The sequence below is a fragment of the Echeneis naucrates genome, chromosome 1 (genome assembly GCF_900963305.1).
Source record: "Echeneis naucrates chromosome 1, fEcheNa1.1, whole genome shotgun sequence".
NCBI lineage: Eukaryota > Metazoa > Chordata > Actinopteri > Carangiformes > Echeneidae > Echeneis > Echeneis naucrates.
In genome coordinates this window covers 20748218-20770916 of record NC_042511.1, presented here as the reverse complement: position 1 = coordinate 20770916, position 22699 = coordinate 20748218, and the positions used below count along the sequence as shown (strand labels likewise).

Below are 22699 nucleotides of genomic sequence, written 5' to 3'. Positions count from 1 at the left end.
TATGTGTTGGCCCTGAGATAGACTGGCAATGTGTCCAGGGTGTACCCCGCCCTTACACAATGTAAACTGGGATTGGCTCCAGCACCCCCCACTACCTGGAAAAAGATTAGCAGTAGAATATGAAATGAATGGTGATGGTTGAAACTCTAAAATTCTCCTTCTCTGAAATCATCCTGCCTCTACCAATCAATCAATCAATCAGTCAGACTGCCTGACTGTCTGCTTCCACTGTATCTTTCTGTCTGCCCAACTGTCTTTCTGCCTGCCTGCCTATTCGTCAGTCTGTTTATCTGTCTGGACACCCATTGTCTGTCTGTCTACCCATCATCTTTCTGCCTGTCTATCTGCCTTTTCCCTTCCATCCATCCATCCATCTTCTACCACTTTGCCTTTTCCGGGTCATGGGGGGTGCTGGAGCCAAACCCAGCCAATGTTCCAGGCGAGGGCAGGGTACATCCTGGACAGGTCGCCAGTCCAGCGCAGGGGCAACATACAAAGACAAACAGAGACGAACACCCATTCAAACTCACATTCAGCAATACACACAATTTAGAGTCAACGGTTAACCTAGACATGCATGTCTTTGAATGGTGGGAGGAAACCAGAATACCTGGAGCAAACCCATGCAGACACAGGGAGAACATGCAAACTCCACACAGATAGGTCCCAGGCCCAGAAAACGAACCTGCAACCTTCTTATTGTTGGGGGACAGTGCGAACCACTACGCCACCATGCTGCCCCTTTTTCCATCCATTGGTAAATATATTCATCCTTTGGACTGCTGGATCTTTTAAGATTGACTTAAATGGTAGAATGAACTTGGTTGTTAGGAGAAGCCATAATCCCGTAATATTAAGATGATTTTTTTTTTCTTCACAGAGAGATCAGTGTGTATGTAGACAGAAAGTCTGATATCAATTGTATTTTAAATATTGTGTGAGTGAATCAGGTGATGTGGTGTTGAATGCCCAGGAGGACTGCAGGGATACAGGGATGAATAGTAATGTGAAGAATGGGTTGACAAATTAGACGGAACTCCGTTTCCTCCCACAGTTCAAAGACATGCATGTCTAGGTTCATTGATCACTTTAAATTGCCCTGAGGATTGAGTGTGAGTGTGAGTGTGAGTGGTTGTTTGATGCTGAATGTGTCTCTTTGTTGGCCCTGCAATATACTGGCGACCTGTCAGAGGTGGGCTGGGATTGGCTCCAACCCCCTCCGTGACCATTATGCATACAGTAAGCAATAGAAAATGTATGAGAATGAGATTAGATGGGTGTGATCAATATGCTGTATAACTGTATTTACTAGTAATAAAAAAATCTCATTGCAAAAATTTTGGTTCATCCGTGACTACAGCCAAAGATTCTTACATCCTGAATTCCTTTCCTCCGTTAAAGATAATTCCATGAACAAGCTGATAATTGAAATGCAAGTACACAATTTTTGTGTTTGGGTATACATTATGGCTAATTCAACTTGGCCGCACTTGGGAAGGAACCCCCCAAACAAGTTGGAAATTAAATTTGCACAGTTGTAATGCAATGAAGGTACAAGAGGATCAATACTACCAATGATAAAGGATGCAGTTAGCATCCTTGAAAAATTAAACCATATACAATTCAGTATTAACCACAATGGCATTGTCTTGGCAGATGGGCTGGGAATGTGTTCTTCAATGATTGATCAACCAGAGCAAAGACTGTTTCCCATGGATTAACTTATTTGTTGCTGCTTACCAAATAAACATTGAATGCCACCATATTTTTTTTTGCTGAAAAAAGGCCTTTGAAAAAGAAAGAGTGAACACCTCAGATGGATTTGAGCCAGCCATCTCAAATCTGGATGGATGGTGCTGCTGCAATTTGGCCAGCTCTCAGTGACAAAGAGCAGATATGATGATCATCAAAGGAACCTTAAGTAATTAAGATAAGTAACTAAAAAAAGAATGTGGTGGACTGGGAATACTGAATTACCACATAATTTTCCCACTTTCCACAAATACACTCACCAGCCACTTTATTAGGTACACCTGTTAAATTGCTTGTGAACACAAATAGCTAATCAGCTAATCACATGCCCGCAACTGAATGCATTTAGGCATGTAGGCGTGGTCAAGACAACTTGCTGAAGTTCAAACAGAGCATCAGAATGGGGAGGAAAGGAGATTTAAATGGCTCTGAATGTGACATGTTTGTTGGTGCCAGATGGGCTGGTCTAAGTATTTCAGAAACTGCGGATCTACTGGGATTTTCATGCACAACCATCTCTAGGGTTTACAGAGAATGGTCTGAAGATATCCAGTGATCGGCAGTTGATGCCCTGTTGATTTGAGAGGTCAGAGGAGAATGAGCAGAGACTGGTTCGAGGTGATAGAAAGGCAACAGTAACTCACTACTCATTACAACCAAGGAATGCAGAATACCATCTCTGAACGCATAACACATCGAACATTGAAGAAGATGGGCTACAGCAGCAGAAGACCACACCAGGTCAACTCCTGTCAGCTAAGAACAAGAAAGTGAGGCTACAATTCATTCATCAAAATTGGACACTAGAAGATTGGAAAAACGTTGCCTGGTCTGACGAGTCTCGATTTCAGCTGCAACATTCAAATGGTAGGGTCAGACTTGGCGTAAACAACATAAAAGCATGGATCCATCCTGCCTGTTACAAGGCAGGATGGATCCATGCTTTGGTTCGGGCTGGTGGTCAATGGCGGAGGTGTGGGGTGGCATGGGGCGGTTGTGGCCACCTCATGCTGAATCAGAGCTGCACTATTATCCACCCTGGCCGGATCCCAACCACTGCATCACCGATGTTGCTAGTTTCCGGCATGTCAAGTCTTTCTTGCACTGCAACAGCACTACTGGAGAGTTTAGATGCGTGCACATCCTGTGTTTTGGATATATGGCACAAAGGTGCGACCAGACAAAGACGATGGATAATGTAGTAATCCAGTATTGGTGGACCAGAGGACAGGCCAGTCACAGCTGAGTGCAAGCACCCCTCAGGAATCTAATCTCCATTTGTTCCTTGTTAGATCCTTATGTTGGCCCATTTTGCTGGCCATTATTCATTTTTATGTGTGTATATAGCTTGATCAGGGTATAACAAAATAAATTTTTTCAAAATATGTCTGTGTATTCCCCATGATACACTGAGTAGCTCAGTACAGTACACAGTACAGTTGTGTGTATATTGTGCTACATTTGTATAGTGTAAGCATCTTTGCTTTACTAAACTTGCAGGAATTAGAAGTATGATACACTGAATATTATTTGATTTTTTCCCACATTACCTACATTACAAATATTGTGGAGATGCTTGGTTTAGGTGCCCTAAATATTTTCTAGTGAGACATTGCCACCCCAAAATGATCACAGTGGTGGTGTAGGGGTTATTTTCTTGCCACACTTTGGGCCCCTTAGTCATTTATGAACGTTGCATGTGTACAAAACGGGGCCTGAAACTGGTGTACATCACTTTCCACACAAAGATTGTGTTCTATAAAAAACAGATTTGACCGAGCACCCGTCAAGTCCCCCTAAACCCCTAAGCAAACTCTGACTCATGGCTTTTGGGTATACATACACTTTTACTGTCCTACGCACGTTTTAGGAATGAGGCCCCAGATCTCAATCCAGTAGAGCATTTTTGGGATGTCGTGGAAAGGGAAATTTGCATCACAGATGTGCAGCCGACAAATCTGCCGCAACTGCATAATGCTATTATGTCAATATGGACCAAAATGTCTGAGGAATGTTTCCAACACCTTGTTGAAAGTATGCAAATAAAGTATTAGTGCAGGTCTTAAGGCAAAAGGGGGTCCAACCTTTTACTAGGTGTACCTACTGTAATAAATTGGCTGGTGAGTGTATTATCTGCATTACCTTCAATTGCTTCAATGTCTCCTGTTCAGTGATGATTTCAACTTTGAGGTTTTATTTTAAGTCAAACTGGCAATACATTCGTTATTGTGGTTTTTATTGTTCTGAATGTATTATGTATGATGTACTGATAACATACTGTTAATACTGATAATTGATAACAGAGCTGTCAAAATGTTTCCAAATTTCAAACCAGTATGTAGTTGACTAAATAAAGATTATAAAGATTATTAAAATAGTCAAATGTATTTGTAGGTTATGAAGCTAGCTCTTCTGACTGCATGTTCAAAGACTAAAAACACCTCAGTAGAGGCCATCTTGTGATGGTCAGCCATGTTGACCATCAAGATGTGGACATCACAGCCCATGAATTCTGTGGTGTTATTATTGCATTTTTATATGAATGTTCTGTCTTCATGGGTTACACCTCACCTTTGCTTTGAGCTATACAATCTTTACAATATCTATCTCTCTCTCTCTATAAATATATATATATATATATATATATATATATATAGTTTGGTGGCTAGGGTGTGTTGTGCTAACTGTGATTAAGGTCAACATTCAGATAAACTCAACAAAATTGAGATTATTATTACAAGCCAATGTTTTGGTTGTTAATAAAGGGTAGTGACTGACCTGAGAAACCAAATCAGTGAATATGTGACAGAATGAAACAGACAGCAGCTGGGGTAAACCCAGAATACACACACACACACACACACACACACATATTTCTTGTACTCTGTCAACCAAAGCCTCTATAACAGCCTCACAGCTGTTGAGAGGATTATTGAGATAACGTTTTAAATCTCTCTTATCTTTCTCCTCTTACTCTCTGATGCAAAATCGACAATTTAACAATGATAATATGTATGATATTTTGTTATGTTCACATTTTGTGCAAAGTTAGTCTGATGCTCAGTTGTCTCCTATCATTATGCACTATGAATATCAGTTTCAGTTAATACAGCATCATATTTCCTTATCTTGCAGTAAAGATGCTATACAACAGTGTGAACATGGCCTTACAGTTTGACATTGCTGATTTTCAAATAGTCATTCATTCATTCATATATATTCTACTGCCAGAGCCAATCACAGCTCACAATGTGCAAGGGCAGGCTATACCCTTTTTTAGAAGGACCCAACATATCCATACCCACCATTTTGAACATCCAGGATGTGATGTTTATCCAGCGTCCAACCTCCCATGTTGGATGCATCCATTTCGTAACCTTGCAAAATGGCTGTTCTCTTCTCCCACAGGATGAGGTCCAGGCAGGACTCGTACTCAAACCCCACTGACACTGTAAACAAGTAAGGCCAAATACTCAAGTTTGCTCTCTGACCATACTTAGTTCAAACCAAAGAAAACAGGACAGACAACAGGTGTGAGGACACTGAACTATGGAGGTAACTTGATCTGTCTCTTTTTCTAAGCTCCATTGCTGCTGGGCAGCACTTGGAGACATACATGCCCTGCACTGGGAATCCACTTCACAGGATTCTCAGGCCTGTGTATGACACTAAACAAAAAAGATGGGGCACAACTTTATGCTTGCAGCAAGTAATTTAAGGTAATCAGGCGAGTCTGAGTGAATCTTCGAAAATGTGATAAGCTTAAGGAATAACATTAGATTATAAAACTAGGGTAAAATGAAGGATAAAATTAAGCTAGCTTTGTTACAATATATTTTTCTCAATTAAGCCACATCCTTCATCTGCAGAGACCAAAAATAGCTCAGAGGTAGACTCTGGTTGCCACAGTGTAGTCATTTAATCATTTTGTATTAAAATTCAACAAAATCATTGTGAAGTTTTTTCATGGAGAAATTAAAAAGGAATGAAAAAGGTATAACAAAAAGCTGTTTAAATGAAACAGGGCTACAATAGGTTTTTATAATGCCAAATTTTGGTCAGTTAGGGGAGGTGAACAAAGCTGACACATCAAATCGGGTTGTTTTTGTTGTTCACCTATAACTATAGGTGTGCTATATAGTGTGCCATTTGCTGCCTAATTTACAAGTCAGACTGTGGGTTAGGCTAGGCTAATCTCTGGACTAAAAATTTATGGGCACTAATTTCAAAATGATAGAAAACATAGCAATAAATTATCTTTATGTTCAACGAATAAAGCCAAGGTCCCTTAAGTAATAACTCACTGAAAAGCATTGCTGCTGGACTTATCACCCATAAAGATATCAAGAGGGGTCAGCCTGTCAAATATATCATAGCCATTTCCCTGTTAAAACTTTTCTCCAGAGCTTATTTGGATTTAGCTGTCGCTGTCTCCAGATTTACCCATGTTCAGGAAAAAGACAGCAGAGAAAGCTCCCTATAGCTTCTGTGCAGAATAGCTTTAACTTTATAGTCTGGGGCCTCATGTATAAGACCTTATATTGAGGCCATACTGATAAATAGCATATGGTTGAGCTAAAATAATCTGACGTAGGACACCATATGCATGTCAGCCTCCAAACACATCTTCTGTGCAGATCCCAGTTAACGTGAAATTGAATACAAGTATGTAAGCACCACACTCTTCTCTCTGAATAAGTGGATGAGCATATATAACTCACCTCTACTCTATCCTTTTGTCCGAATTTTGAAAAGAAAAAAAGTAAGTGGAAAGTGAGCAAAAAATTGAAGTGTCAGGAGGACCTCTGTCCACTGTCAGAGTTGGTCCAAAAGAGGCAGAGGGGACAGTGAAATGCACTTTGCCGATATGGTAAAATATTTTCAATATTATAGTAGTAACACTTAGTTCTCCTAGTGTTCTTATCCATAGGAATTTGCTGGGTAACTCAAACCCCACACTGGAAAAATACTGTGCAGATTTCCCATTACTGCATTTTGGATCACTTTCAACAATTTCCCCTTGATCAGGTGAATGATAAGGCCAAGCTCTACTTGGATCAGTTGTGTCTACTTCAAGGTTAAAATTCTAGATTCACGTTTGTCCAGCTTCAACTGTTGTTTCTCCTTAACTTTGGAATGGTATTTCACAAAGTCTGCAGACACATCAGGCACATGTACATTATTTTTTAGCTTTGGATCTGTTAGCTGAAAACTCACCCACTGCCTCTGATAGCCCATAGACGCGCTGGCCATAGGCATCGGTCTTGTCCCAGATAAAGGTGTAGGATAGGTTTGGTTGGGCAGGGAACCATTTCTGGAAGAGGCGACCCACTACTGCTACCATTAGATGGACCTGGGGCAAGAGCAACAGACAGTTTACAAATGGTAGCTCTCAGCTTAGGGTTGTATTGCTACTGATGCTAACAAGTTGATCAAGGCTTGTAATTCTGTAGTGAAGGAGCATTTGAAAGTGGTTTTGATGAAATCTAAATTATATTGTATACATTAAATGCGTCACCTTCATTAGATTGAATGGTATTGATGATTGCGTCATTGTGACTTTGAGGACTGGTTTATATCCCGCAGCTCTGGAGCTCAAATAGATCAGGTTTAGATCACTGCCTGGTATTGATGTTTCCTCTTGTAAAACCTGCCAATAGACAGACAGAGACAAAAATACACATCAGCACCTATTTCTTTGATTTTTGTAGCATAGTCATTGGGATCACAATGCACGGTTGTAGTTCAGTGGGAGAATGCATGCTGGGCATGCAGAACCCTCGGGTTCAAACCCAGCTACAATGCAAACCAGTGGTAGGCCTGTGCCAGTCCCAAACCCAGATAAAAGGGCAGTAAGGGCTGACATTGTCACACTGGGTGACAATGTCAGCTGAATCGTTAGGTTGTTGGGAGATTTAACAGGTTGCCAGTCTATCGCAGGGCCGAAATATATAGAGACACAGTATACAAACATTCACACTCACACTCAGGCCTATGTGCAATTTAGAGTCATCAATTAACCTACACCTGCATGTCTGTGGACTGTGGGAGGACACCACAGTACTCATGAGAAACCCATACAAGCACAGGCAGAAAGTGCAACTCCACACACTTCTTGCTATTTGGTAATGGTGCTAACCACCATTACACCGAGCCGCCCACTTTACAGATTTATTTGTATAAACTGAAGAAATAAGATTCTCAAGTCCCATATAAATGACTCAAAATGTAATTGTCATCTGAGTAAAGTTTCTCATTTTCTTGCAAGTTGCAGGGCTTAGAAGCTTATCTGAAAGCTCACACAGTGCCAAGGAAAGTGGTATTTGTAGATATGAGGGTATCAGATAGCCCTACATTCAGTCAGGAACACCACTGCTGAGTTTTATTCCCTTACTGCATCAGGGAAAGCAGGTGCATGCTGGGAGGATCATCTAAGACATGGGAAGTGCAATGATATATTTCAGGAAATTCTGTGGGTACAAAACGAATGCACACCTCATAACATTATTTTGGCCTTATTTTATATAATCAAGGTTGTGATTGGAAATTGAATGCTATGTCCTTGGCCCAAAATTATGTACAAGATCATTTAATGAAATGCCATGATAGCTAAAGGTTATCAGAGATGAGAAAAACTTAAAGGGCTGAAAAGGCCAGCAGGGAGATCTGGGATGACGCAACAAAGAAAAATACCACACTTGTGATGTTTAACTATGGAGGTCTGTGGATAAGTACTTGAGGAAGTGGATGAAGAGCTGTGGAGATGACAAGGCTGCTACTTTTAAAAGCTCAGTTGAGATACAGGTATGTGATCTGCAATATTAAATACTGCCTGCAGTTGTTAAGAGTGCCAGATGCCATTATTGAAACAACTTGCAGGAAAAGTTAATAGTAAGGCAGTGATGGTTGGTACAGAAGTTTAGTATTAATAATGAGAGAATAATGGCCAAATAATTGGTGTACTTGATGACAGGGAGGAGGAGGTGAGACAGCAGGTTTACAGGCTGATTTCCCAAAGGGAATTTTGCAGTGAATCTGTCAATGCTGTGGAAATGATAGACAGCAGTTTGAAACACATGGTCATAGACAGGCAAGGAAAGGAAACTGTGGCACCAGCTAATGTAGCACACATTGAAAGATAGAGAGCTATATGACGGTGCTCTTTCTGATTGCTATGTTATTCATGAACTCTACTTTGCAGCACAGATTTCACATTTCAGCATTCCTGGTTGGTCGTAATTATAGAACTGCTGGCAGCAGTTGGTCACCTATTTAGGCTCCTCAGATCTGATTGTGAAAGGAAATCACTGGTTGGGGAACATTGCAGTCAGGCATCAGTCAGAGAACATAACAAAACAGGTTTATAGAAAGAAACGCAGAGTTCTCAAGCTTGTTATGTAGCAGAAAGCTATTGGTACCTTGTCATGTCACCACCTCGAACACTATTGATTTGCTTTGTGTTTTGTTGTGCTTTCTCCAGTTTAACTCTCAATTCACAAATGTATCTAGACACAACTAAGATGATTCCTGACTCTCAAGCAATTACTGAAAGGAGTTTGGCTTGCTGGTAAATTGAGTTGCCATACAATGAGAAGAGAACAGAGTGCCCCAGAGAGAAACTCTGCTAGCACTGCCAAGAGCACCAGACTTCACTGAGGCTAAAACCTCTGAGACAGAGGTTTCAGTGACAGCCCAATCAGCTGCTAATAGTCCATCCATCAATCTTTTATCATTTTTCCATATCTGGGTTGCGGGGGATGCTGAAGCCAATCCCAGTCCAACACACAAAAAACAGAGATGAACAACTACTCGCGCTTGCAATCAGGCCTACAGACATTTTGGAGTCACCAGTTAACCTACACTTGCATGTGTTGCCAAGTAATATCAATGATTATGGAAAATGATCATTGATATCTAAGACTGTTTACTTTAAGTAGTAAATTTGGAGCACCACCCTGTTACCAGGGATCAATGTCCAAATTAACAAACTTAATATACAGACTCAGAAGGTTAGCGGAAGGAGTGAAATCGAGCACTGACTGTCATGAATCCAGCAATAGTCACAATTATAGCCACAATAATCACAAACAACGATGGTTTAAATTGTAACAGAATTTAATCACAGCAATAATTATTCAAAATAACATCATTCTGGATAAATGGCTGTTATAGTTTGATTATCCAATGAAACACATCAGCTACTAATCTACAACAGGTAACACGCGTGATAAGAATGGATTAGCAATAGCAATAGCTTTAGCGATGATGATAGCTATAGCGGTAACAGTAGTAATATCATGTGCAGCAACACTAATAAATAGTGATAGCAATGGCAAACACAATGGCACAGCAACAACAACCGCAATTGCACCAGTCTCTCTATGGGTCTTGAGGGTGTGTGTATGGGTGCACGTGTGTATGTGTGTGTGGGGAGGAGAGAAAAGGAGTGTGTGAGCATGTGTGTATGAGCAGTAAAGATGGCTAGAGAGTCATGTGAGTGACGTCTTCAATGGCCAAGATGGCGATGGAGTGACGTTGGCTACGCACCCGTTGGAGCCAAGATGGCAACGGAGTAACGTTGACTATGCACCTGTCGGAGGCAAGATGGTCACTGATCGCCGCGTGTGAATGTGTGTGAGGGGAAGAAAAGAGAGGGAGAGAGAAATCGCAGACGACGTCACCACAGATGATTATTACAATATCACTACACAACAGCTCAGGCAGCGGACGGACTTCACGGGTTGGGTATTGGTCCTGTAACTAGTGATATTGTTCAATCACTGATCATGGTGACGGCCAACAGGAGATCTGATTTAAGGGAAATGAAACAAAGCAATGCACACAAACAAAATCAAATCCCAAATAAACAGAAGACACGGTAAAACAAAATGCAATGCATGCTATCCTAACTGTCTCTGCCCAAACATAAGCCTCCTACTTGTGTTGCTCCCTTTGAGTAAAAGGGAGAGAGAGAGAGAGATCCGCTCCCAGTGTCCACAACGCGTTCTTCACGAAGCGGTCCGCGCTCGGTTTGAGAAGAGAAAAAAAAGAAAAGAAACAAACAAAAAAACAGAAAACAAAAACGCAGTAGTATGCGCTTGTCCTGCAAGTTGAAGACTGTGACCTAGGTTTTTGTGGTGGTAGGATCCAAATGTTTGGTGTTGTTCTCTCCTGACACTTCGGTCGAGACGAAAGCTGGGACAGCTCTCTACTGCAACTAGAGCCTAGGAAAAAGCGATGGTGGAGGGATGCCATGTGTCTTTATCACCTTGGGGACCCCTGCTGAGGGTGCCTGAGTGCAGCCAATGTTTGCATTCAGTTCCTGTTCGAACTCGAATCCACACTTTCGGTGTGAATCGTGGGGGTTGTGGTGCCGTTTTCAAACAGGCAGACAACTCTGGACCAGGCTTCTCTAGGGACATGTAGGCCTTTCTATTGTTCTTTTCAGAGCACATGTGAGGCGATCCCAACACCGGAGTACCCGGAGGAAACTCATGAAGATACAGAACATGGAGAGAACAAGGAGAGCATTCAAACTCAGCAAAGAAAGGCCCCAGGCTGGGAACCGAGCCCACGACCTTCCTATTGTGGGGTGACAGCGCTAACTACGGCACTGTGCTGCCTTGCTGGTAGTCATAGTAGTCAAAAGTTTAGCATTCTGTTGATATCAGATAGCATAATATTCCAGCATCAGGTTCCAAACATAAATGGTAAATTTAGTTGTACAGCCACGTATCAATCCAGATATTGCCAATTTTTTTCACCTTTCACTTTTTAAATAAATTCATTTTTATTTGCTGGTTATTAAACACAAAACAAAAACCGTGCCTTTTTTTCATTTGAACAGAACAAAATTTATTCACTGCTCTGCAGAGTCACAGTCATAACACGGTACAACACTGATATTTTCTCATTATGGCTGCTGCTGAACATTCTTCGTCACTTATGCACACCTCTTCCGGAGCTCACTGTGATGCACATTGGCATAGGCTCATCATCCCCCATCTCATGGAGATGACCTGGGGTCAGGTGCGCTGGAACATGGGTGGTGGTGATAGTGAGGAGCCTCTCTAATGGAGGCTGGCTTTGGGGACCTTTATTCACCTGGTGGGGAAGTAGCTGGTGCTTGTGTGTGAGGTGGAGCACTACTGGTTGGATCTGGTTTGGATTTACCGCCACACATAGCTTTGGTTCTGGGTCCAAAATCCGGGATAGGTGCTGGACGTTATTCCTCTCTGGAATTGCCAAGGGCACGAGGTGGCCTGTGGCTGTGGGAATACTCACAAATCATCGGCTGAGTGCCACTGTGTTGGAGTTTAACCCAGTGGACCAGAGGGTTGCCTCCATATGCTTGAAGGCAGGAGGGAAAAGTCTTACTGTTGTCTGCGCATATGCACCAGACAGCAGTAAAGAGTATTTGACCTTCTTGGAGACCCTGGCTGGAATCCACATAGGGCTACACTGGGGGACTCTATGGTGCTGCTGGGACACTTCAATGCACATATCAGCAATGACTGACATACCTTGAGGGGGATGATTGGGAGGAACTGCCGCCCCAGTCTGATCCAAAGTGGTGTTCTATTATAAGACTTCTGTGATAGCCACAGTATGTCAATAATAAACACCATGTTCAAACACAAGGATACTCATAAGTATACTTGATGCCAGAACACTCTAGGTTGAAGGCTAATAATCGCGTTTTGGACACTCGGGTAAAGACTGGGGCAAAGTTGTCAACTGATCACCATCTGGTGGTGAGTTGGTTCAGGTGGCAGGGGAAACACCTGGACAGACTTGGCTAATCCAAACAAGTAGCAAAGATAAACTGGGAATGTCTGGGGGAGGCCTCTGTCGGAGAAGACTTCAACTCCCACCTCCGAAGGAGAATCCCTGCAGAGGCTGTGGGTATTGAACCTGGTGAATGGTCGCTATTCAAAGCTTCCATTGTTGAAACTGCAGAGGTGTCTGAGGCTCTTGAGTGCCTCAAGTGGCAGTAACACTTGGACACCATGGTGGACATAGGTGGTCAGGAAAGCAGGCCAGCTGAAGAAGGAGTCCTTTAGGGATATGTTGTACCTGGGGTGTGAAGTACCGGTGCTCCCAAAGTGCAGCAGCTCTGGCTGTGGCAAAGGCTAAGCAGCAGCTGTGGGAGGAGTTCAGTGAGGCCATGGCTTGGGAGTGCCTCGGGATCCCCCAGTTCGAGTAAGCCGATGTTGCCATGGAAAAGTGGCAGGTTTGGTTCATTTGATGTGGACCACAGGCCATGAAAGCATTTGACTATGAGAAGAGTGAGTGCACTAACTCTTGTGATAGCCAAGCTCTTGACAATTGACAGTTTTTGCTCCGAGGTGGTCATGATGGCTGATGATCCAAAGCATGACCCGACAACTGAAACTGTCAGGCAGAAGTTAAAAATGTTGGTGAAGACCTCCCCTAACTGATTGGTGCATCCCTGAAGCACATGTCCTTGCCATCATTTTCATTGCACTGAAGATACACACTATCTGTCACACCTCTTTACTGACCAGTCCCTAGCAAACTAGCAGAAGTCGATCCATTTCCCAATTGTTATTTCTGTCAAAGCGAAGAAAACATTTGTCATGCTCTTCAGCCAGTTAGGGATTTATGCGCAGTGTTGGGTCTTTCATTTTGTAATTGAAGAGCATGAATGCCATTGTTAAAATAGAATTCAGTTATGAAATCACTGCGGCTGTTTTTCGTTGCTATTTTCCACTATTTGCTTTTAGAAACTTCCTCAAAAAATGATCAATTCACACTATTCCAGTGTTATATTTTTAAACTGCAGCATTACCTTTTCATTTGCTGCGCTTAGTGTTCATTAAAGATCCATTACATTCCTTTAAAACTGCCGTTGCCACTTGTTTCTGTTGGACTCAACTCCACCAAGAGCAAAACATTCACTCGCTTCTGATCTGCACTCAAACACGCACATACATTGAATAGCCTGACACACATATTGGACATTTTCTTTACTGAATAGCCAGTCAAAAGGTGCATATACATAACTGTCAAGTCAAACATAACTAAGGGAGCAGTGGTTCAGGCTTGCAAAAAATATAAAAACACACATTGAGGTCTCATTGAGGTTTCATTTCCTCTCTGAACTGGATAACAGTGGTGTGAATGTGATAAAGAGCCTCTTTGTATTCCAATCTCAACCTGTCTTGTACACTGAGAAGCATACCCAATTTAGCTTTATATTACAAACAACACACAATGCACACAAAGATAGCATGGTGTAATGTATGCAATTACAACATTCCTACATAATGAGTCTCACTTGCCCAGTAAGGGGTTGTGTCAAGGCTGAGGGCCTGTGTGTGTGTGTTCATAAACTAAGCTGATTTCCTTTAAAAACAATCATGCTGGAATTTGTATATCTTTAGTATATAAGTAGTGCTAATACGCAAATGTGTAACTACAGAAATTAAAAGTGTTTTTCTGGCCATTCCAAATGTATGCTAGAACATGACAAGCAGACAACTGGTCACGTGTTTGGACACCTTGGGAAAAGCCTTACTTATACCTCTGACAGATGTCTGCAGTAGTTGAGACCAAGATGTCTAGGATGGATAAAATTTTCCCTGGACTGTTCTAAATAAAGACAGAGTGCAATGCGTCATACTCTGAAAGCCACGCCCACAGGAGGGAAAAACAATCAGCGGCACAATTTTAAAAACCCTGTCCAGTAGTTCGCTTAAAATATTATTTCAACATTTCGAATTATTATTTTAAAACGCTAGCTGTACCTGCTTGCCTTCATTTTCATGGAGAAATGATCCCACTGAATGGCCGGAGGTGACATACATCGATAGTTACAGTTACGTGATCGAGTCCCCTGGATCGTCATTTACATCTACACTACTACATCATCATTTTAAAAAAGCTTTTTATAAACCAGGGCAACACAGTGGCATTGCGGTTTGCGCTGCTGCCCCACAATAAGAAGGTTGTGGGTTTGGTTCCCAGCCTGGGGCCTTTCTGTTTGCATGTTCTCCCCGTGCCTGCATGGGTCTCTTCCTACCGTCCAAAGACATGTTAATTGGTGGCTCTGAATTGTCCGTAGGTCTGAGTGTGTCTGGTTGTATGTATTTTGTATGACATGTCTGTCTCTGTGTGTTGGCCTTGTGATGGACAGGCGACTTGTCCAGGGTGTACCCCACCCTCGCCCATTGTGAGCTGGGATTGGCTCCAGCACCCCCAAGACCCGGAAGCGTATAAGATGAACAAAGATTTCAAATCTGCCCCACTTTATGGGGTTAAAATGTAGTTGAGTGGATGCACGTTAGCCTTGGTAAGCTTCAGCTCCTACAGTTAGCCTTGCCAAAAGATTACCATTACATCACTTATGTTATAAACTTTTTTAATTAAAGCTTGGCATGAGAAGAGTATCCAGTGAGGGCTAATGCTTGTTATTTATCTTCTTTTTTTGTCAGGAATATATACTCACACAACAAAATGTTTGTTACAAACTGAAGCATTCTGTGTGTTGGGATTCCAGAGTTGTCCATTTCCAGTTTTATGTCCCATTTATGTGGTTGTGTCACTGACACTATCACTCCATCAGTTTACACTGATAAAAACTTTAGTGGCCTTTCTCACCTGTGTTTCAGGTATGATAGGTCCATCCTCAGGTGAACTTCTGTAAAACGTAGCTAGGGGAGAAGCCACAATGACAGGACTGGGTCTGATGAAACCACTCAGGTCACAGCTGGGAATGTCATTCTCTTCCTGAAACAGGCCCACATTATAATTATCATTTCATTGACTGTAAAACACTGATCTGTCACATTACTGTCACATTAGTCCTCTGGAGAGTCAATAACAGCTTAGCAGTTTTTTATGAAAAATAACCACATGCAAAGTTGAAAAAATATTGCTGACAGGCAGTAATGACAATATTTACCTTCTTCATGACTAGAGTGTCCATCACATAGAAGACATTCCATGGTACCCACACAGTTCTGTACTGAGTGATGAATGGAGCACGTTCAAAACTTAGAGTCAGAGATGCTCCGCCATTGGCCAGGAGATCGAACCTGTGCACAACAATCACAAATGAACATAAAGTCAAATATGTTAGATGTAAAAGGTTAATATGCAACCACGTAGTGCTAGAAAACATTGCTGGTAGAGGGAGAATAGTATTATTGTAATCAAACTCTAATAAAATTTCCCTGAGTAAGTTGAGGTATCACTTAATACTTACTCACTTAATGTTACAGGGATTTGACCTCAGGAGCTGTGCAGCAATTTGGCTCTTACTCATGTTTTCCCCATTTAAATTTGATGAGTATGTTTGCGCTTCTGTGAATTTACAGGAATCTCTTTATCAGTGCGTGACCTGCAAGTTCATGTCATTACATATTCATGTGTTTTGGGTCTGTGGCAGCATGTGCTTTTATGTCTTTGGTTCTCAGTGTGTTCTGTTTTTATAAATGTGGACTTGTGTTACCATATTTATTGGGCTGAGCACCTGGACTTTACCATATTTATAAGGTATGACAGTTTTGCACAGACCAAAATGCTGGACTTGGCTTTAGGGTTTAGGTTAAAATTGGGTTTAGGTTACACCTAAACCATTCAATATAAGCATGTGCAGAACAAAGACTACAGACAAGAAGTGGCATCTCATATTATCTGAGGGAAGTACTTCTGAGGACTGACAAACACAAAGTTACTTGCAGAAGTGGAAATGAATCAGTTTTCCTTACTGAACACTATCATTATTTACTTGAAATGGTGTGATTGAAATTGTGTGAACTCTCAAAAGTAGCTCTGCTCTTCACTTTCAACATCTGGCCACACTATGAAGTTAAAGACAGTAAGCAGAGCGTCCCACATTAATTAATAGGTCTGTGGTAGGAGAGAAATCTGATTACTGATCTGCACCATGTACCTTTCTCATATCTGTGTTTTACAGATATGGGAAAGGTGCTGGACAGTCATAGAAAAATTCCATACCCTAATTCTCAGTAGATTTATTAATTGTCTTTTTCTGTAATTTATAAACCTTTAATGTGTGTATAATGTGGTTGCATTATGGTTTGACCATGTGAATATGAGAAAGAGAGATCAAATTTTTGATTTAAACAATTCATGTCCATTTAGTCATGTAGAGAGATCCACAGTGAAGCAACAGCAGTGCTTGACCTGTGTAACTGAAGTCAGACACTGACTGAGTTTATACTTAGATGTATGTGAATAGTGAGCCAAGAGCTACAGCAGACCTGATTTGATATTTCAGTTAATTGCTGTTACAGATGTGCAATCAGAGCCCTATGAGGTAAAAAACGTCTTGTCTAATTCAATATAAAGAATGATAAAATGCTGGCAGCCTTGAATAAATATTTTATCTCCCTAGTTTACATCAGTTCTGAAAAGTAATAAAAAATAACGCCTATTTTCAGAAAAAAAAAAGTTGTTGAAAGTTGTAATATGAATAATAAATTGATACACACATGCCGTCCTTGCGTGTTACTGTGTATCCATGTTCAGGATAGTGAACAAATGTCACATTGACTCCAATCAGAGGTGTTCCATCGGCTGTCAAAACCTGACCTCGAATTATCGACACCAAGCTTAAGTGAGAGAAAGATGGTACAGAAAGGTTAATTTCAGACACATGCTAATTGTGTGCAGTATATACAGTATATATGTAACCAAATTATGCAGTGAAGGTAAAAAAAATCCTGTTGCTTTCCATACTTTTGAAATTCTGAATTGTATGAATTCTGAATTCTCTATGCAGGAAAATTGTAAAATAATGATAGTATCACAAAGTGTTATCTGTCCTCCGCACGGGTCTTAAAAAGGACCAATAATGCCTTTTTTCTGGTTTGTTTTCTATTGTCAGAATATGTGTCAGACTTATGATGTTGCTTGGAAACAGGTAACATTTTTCTATATGTGATACTCCTCCGTACTTCAGCATGTGTACATACTGCATTTGTCTCCTGCATTCATTATGTATGTTGGCTTATAGATTTATCATTGCCTGAAGGGGATCTTACTTTTATCTCTATAAATGTAACAGCCTTTCTAAAACCCTCCAAAAATCCACACAGACACATGCAAACTCAATGTAGTCTTAAGGCCATCTAATGAAGCAATTTTATTATGAGGTGGAGGGTCCATTCCATCATGGAAGCTCAGGACATTTTTATTGCAAGGCTATGGCCCTCTGCTCTGATGAAACATTCAGGTTTGCATTAAAAATGTGAAAAAAGCAGGTGTATATTCATCTCTGTGCCAATGCCCCTGCAGCCACCCAAGTGATTGGGGATGTATCACACAGGCTGGATTCCATTTGCAGTGATGCTCCGAAATTCTACCTGGTGGATCTGAATCATGTCCATTTAGAGGAAGCCCTGAGGTCATATGTACAATACATATACTGCAAAACCACGCAGAAAAACACCACACTTGACTTATGCTACGGCAATGTAAAGGAAGGCTATAAGTCCGTTCTTTTGTGTGAGCTGGGGGCTTCATGCCATAACAACATGCTCTTATTGCCAAAATATGAACCATGCATCAGACGCCAGGAGAGGGTGATGAAAAAAGTTCAACTCTGTACAGAGATAGCATCTCCTCCATCCGAGATTGTTTTGAGTTTACTGACAACCAGTGTTTCTTCGATGGATGTGGTGACAACATTAATGAACTCATTGACACGGTTTCATCCTATGCCACTTTTAATGTGGACACAGTGATCCCAACCAAACCTGTTGTTGTTTTTTCAAATGTCAAACCATGAATAAAGATCTTAAATCAGTTATAAATAAGAAAAAAAAACCTTTACAGATGACCCCCAGTAGAAAAAGGCTGTATCCAGAAAAGCTAGGGCTGAAATTGCCAAAGCTAAAAGTAAGTATAAGGCAAAAATAGAAAAACAATATGTAAATGGTGACCTCAGGTCAGCCTGGCAAGGGATCAAATCCATGGCTGCAATTAATCAAGGTGGTAATTACTTCAAACAGCTTATTAGCATAAATGGGGTTGAGGACGACTGTTTACCTGGTATTTTTAACACTTTTTTCATTTTGAAAACCTGATCTTACCCAAGATCGCTCCAGTATAAGGAACTTCCTTAATCCTCGTAATGATATTCTGATATCTCAAGAACAAATCACGGATTTCATTAAGAAAACAAAAAAGAGGAAAGCTTCAGGTCTGGATTTATGTGTGGTTGCACACTGCACCACTGTACGGAGCAACTCAGTGGTATCTTCACCCATCTTTTTCAAATGTGGACTGACAGCTCAGAGTTTCCAATTATCTGGAAATCCTTCACAATAATTTCCATTCCCAAGGTCAAAGAACCCAGGGAATTACAATATTTTATATCCGTGGCACTCACTTCTCTCGGGAAAAACCTTGAGAAAATCCTTGAGGTTGAAGTTCTCACCCTTGTTGAGGGCAAACTTGACCCATTCCAATTTGTTTATCAAGGCAACAAAGGAGTGTATGATGCCAAATTTGATAAAAATGTACAAACACCTGGAGAAACCCGAGTCGCACATCAGACTTTTATTTGCTGAATTCTTTTCAGCTATTAATAATCTCACATTTTAATTGAGAGGCTAACTTCTTATTTTAATCTGCCCGATCAACTTTCAACCCTGTTCTTAAACTTACTAACAGACAGGACACAACAAATTTTAGTCAATGGTGTCAGGTCTAAAACCCTAGCAAACATCACTGTCAGCGTGATGCACAGTGAGGACACTGAGATTGTGAACTCAAATGGCCAATTTGAACTCTCTCTGAGAGAGATATGTCCTCCAAAGGCAAAATGCATCATCAATCAAGGTCATGTCCTCGAGAGTGAATGTGCATTAATGCCTTCAGGACAGCATTATACACAGCATCCTAGGAAGACCAATTGCTACTCATAGTCATTTGTTCTTTCGTTACTTGTTCCATCAAGCTATTATTTGTTTATGCGAATGTTAATAAGGATTTTTTTTAACATCTTTTATTATGGGCAGCTTTTAGTTTTTTAGTCTATTTACTGCACTTCTGCACATGTTTTTAGCACTGTTTTTTTAGTATATATCTCTGCTCTCTGCCTTGCCCTGCGTATTTATGAGGGCCCGCTTCCTTCTACCATATGTCATATAAAGCTTCCTCTGATACTGTAATTGTGTTTGTATGAATGGATATATATATATATATATATCCATTCATACAAACACAATATATATATATATATATATGTGACTGCTGGAATGTAAAAACTGAATTGTCTGTATCTGTATTAAAAAGTATTAGTTAGGGATGGATTAAAATGATGGCTTTTACAAAAGCAATAAAAAGGGAAAACATTATTTCTATAAGCACTGTAGGTTTATTTTCTGCTATCTTTCAACTATTCAATTCTGTTTGTTTTTTTTTTTGTGATTAACAAACAAAATGGAGCACGTGTCACAGTGACGTTTGTTCAAAAGCCAAAGTGTAAATGCAGTCAGACTCTGTGCTCCACAGTTGGCTTTCCTTAACGTTGGAACATTTTCCACTGTCTTCAAAGTAAAGAAGTTACTGTTTTTGTATTTCTAGGAAGCTACTGAATGTCTAGAATTCAGCAAAAACAGAAAATAAAATAAAATAAAATAAAAGAATAAAAAAATAGAACAAATTACCTTCTGTTGAATGGACTGTCTCCCGTGATAACATGAGTGGATTCAGGACCAACTACGAAGTGAATGCGCTGGTAGAAAGATCTTGCCACCTCCAAAAAACCCCCCAAAAAACAAAGTCAGTAGATAGATGCCGCTTCCTGGCACTCTTTCTTTGCTTCTCAAAAGTTATGTTAGGTTGTACGAAGAAATAATGCTTACATTCGGATTTTACTTTGTAACTGGAGCTCCTTACCTGCTGAGGCACCAACGAGGATGGAGACTGACTGACCACCTCCCCTGGGTCAGGGGACCCTTTGCAGTACAACTGGTTCTGACATGAAGACTGCAAACAGCAGTCTGGATCCATACAGTCAGCCAAACCATCTGAAACACACATGAAAAGTTATTACATTCATAACCCTGATAGGGAGAGCATAAGGTATGGAACAGATTGATCACGTATAGATAAACACATTGTGGCAGAAATTGCTGTAATTTATTCTCTTTGTTAAAACCCAAGCAAAATGTGGTTACTCAACATTACCTAGACAACATAAAGTTCCAAAGATGTTTAACAATGTTGTTAGTAGATATCTGATACATTCAGTGTAAACATATTGTCACACCGTGGTGAGGTTGTCTTGTCTGGGCTCACCGTGTCTCGTCATTTCCTGTTTTATTTGAAATACCTAACTCTCCTCTCGTTTCAGAACACTTGCCCTTCCTCGTGTCTCCAGTGTGTCCTCCTGATTACCAATTGTCTCCACCTGTTCTCCATTTTCCCCCACAGTTCAAATAGTCTGTCTTCCCCTTGTCTTGTGCCAGTGTGTTGTCGTTTCATGTCCCACACGAGCGTTACGTCCATACCACGGCCCTTGTCTCTTCGTGTAAGCCTTTTAATCCTCTACTGAGTGAATTTTCGTTTGTAATTTCTATATCAGAGTTAGCTCTTTTTCAACATAGCCTTTTGTTTTTTTTCCTCTATGAGTGACCTTTTGTTTGTAAATTCTGTTATATAGATTAATGTTCATAGCTTTTGTGTTTTCCTCCTTGAGAGCGATTTTGAGTTCATAACATTTTCATAGAATTACCTTGATCCTCCGCTTAGTAGCGTGAGTGAGTTTTCTTTTGTTTTATTAGTCAGGTTTTTCCTCCCTACGCAGTGTTTTGTGTTGTCCCCCCTTTTTTCCCTCGTGACTCCCCGTTAATGTTAGTGTTTCATAGCCCTGTTTTCTTTATTCACTTGGTTCTGAGGTCATTGCTGCCGAGAATAAAGTCTGTGACTTACAAAGCCTCTGCTCCTGAGTCCTGTTTGAGTCCCGGCCTGACACATATTTGTGATTTGCTAAATATTAACAACCAGTCCTCATTATGTTAAGAGAAAACTGATGGAAATAGTTATTGTTTCAGAAACATATTTAATGTTGCTAATTAGATGAATTTATACAAATGTAATTCAAAGAAACAGAGTTGGCCAAAAGAATAGAGTTTCATAGAGGCTGAGATCACCAATGAGAAGAAGGGAAAGAATGATTAAAAAAAATAAAGGATTACTCAAGAGGAAGAGAGTAACAGGGAGGGAAGGATGGAGGGAGCTGTAGAAATGGAAGGACTGAAAGAGGTATGCAAGGTAATAAAATCATGAATGACATTCGCCTTGGTTGGATTATGAAAAACACACCATGGGCTGCTATTAAATGCACAGACACACACATGCAGATGCACATACTGACTTTTTTTTTTAACTATCAGATTGTTAGTGCTTGTTATAATGAAAAATAACTTCTGGCAGCAGAGTTAAATCTTATTTGTTTAAGCGGAAAAAGCTGATGGAGTTGACTTTTACTCAATTAATAAATCTGAATACTTCAGCCACCACAGAAAGTCACTATAACAAATAAACATTGTGCTTGTCAATGGCATCTGCTGGCTTGAAACATAGTGATAAAACAGCTGTGTCTGTTTCACATATACACACGTGTGCACAGACACACACACACAGTAAGCCCGTCTTCCAATTCCTCTGCTTTGTGCTTTTTTGATTTAAAATCTCTTCCCTCTCCACTTTTCCAGTCCTTGTGGAGCACCTTTTCTTTCTCAGACTATACTTGATTCTTTTGAAGACTGAGGCTCATTTGCTACACATTTAAACCCAAATTCCAATTGGTGATCAACTGGCTTTAGACTTCATGGGTACATCAAGCAGCGAGGGAGCTACAATTTGTACATCCAGCATACTGCATATAACATCACTGCTTATATGCTACACAATGTGCAGCTCAAGCAGTTGAGAGTACAGTTTT

General features: G+C 40.7%; 1 protein-coding gene across 7 annotated transcripts in view; it reads right to left on the bottom strand.

Moving 5' to 3' along the window:
- The window catches only part of tenm3 (teneurin transmembrane protein 3), a 174891-nt gene that overhangs the window by 29224 nt on the left and 122968 nt on the right, over positions 1-22699 (bottom strand). For all 7 annotated transcript variants that reach the window (XM_029513007.1, XM_029512999.1, XM_029513050.1 and 4 more), the window contains 8 exons: positions 20650-20780; positions 20418-20506; positions 17235-17354; positions 15680-15812; positions 15376-15504; positions 7271-7402; positions 6970-7105; positions 5058-5201 (listed from right to left, as the gene is read on the bottom strand). In XM_029513007.1, coding sequence (XP_029368867.1) covers positions 5058-5201; positions 6970-7105; positions 7271-7402; positions 15376-15504; positions 15680-15812; positions 17235-17354; positions 20418-20506; positions 20650-20780 — 1014 coding nt within the window. The remainder of the gene's footprint in view (positions 1-5057; positions 5202-6969; positions 7106-7270; positions 7403-15375; positions 15505-15679; positions 15813-17234; positions 17355-20417; positions 20507-20649; positions 20781-22699) is intronic.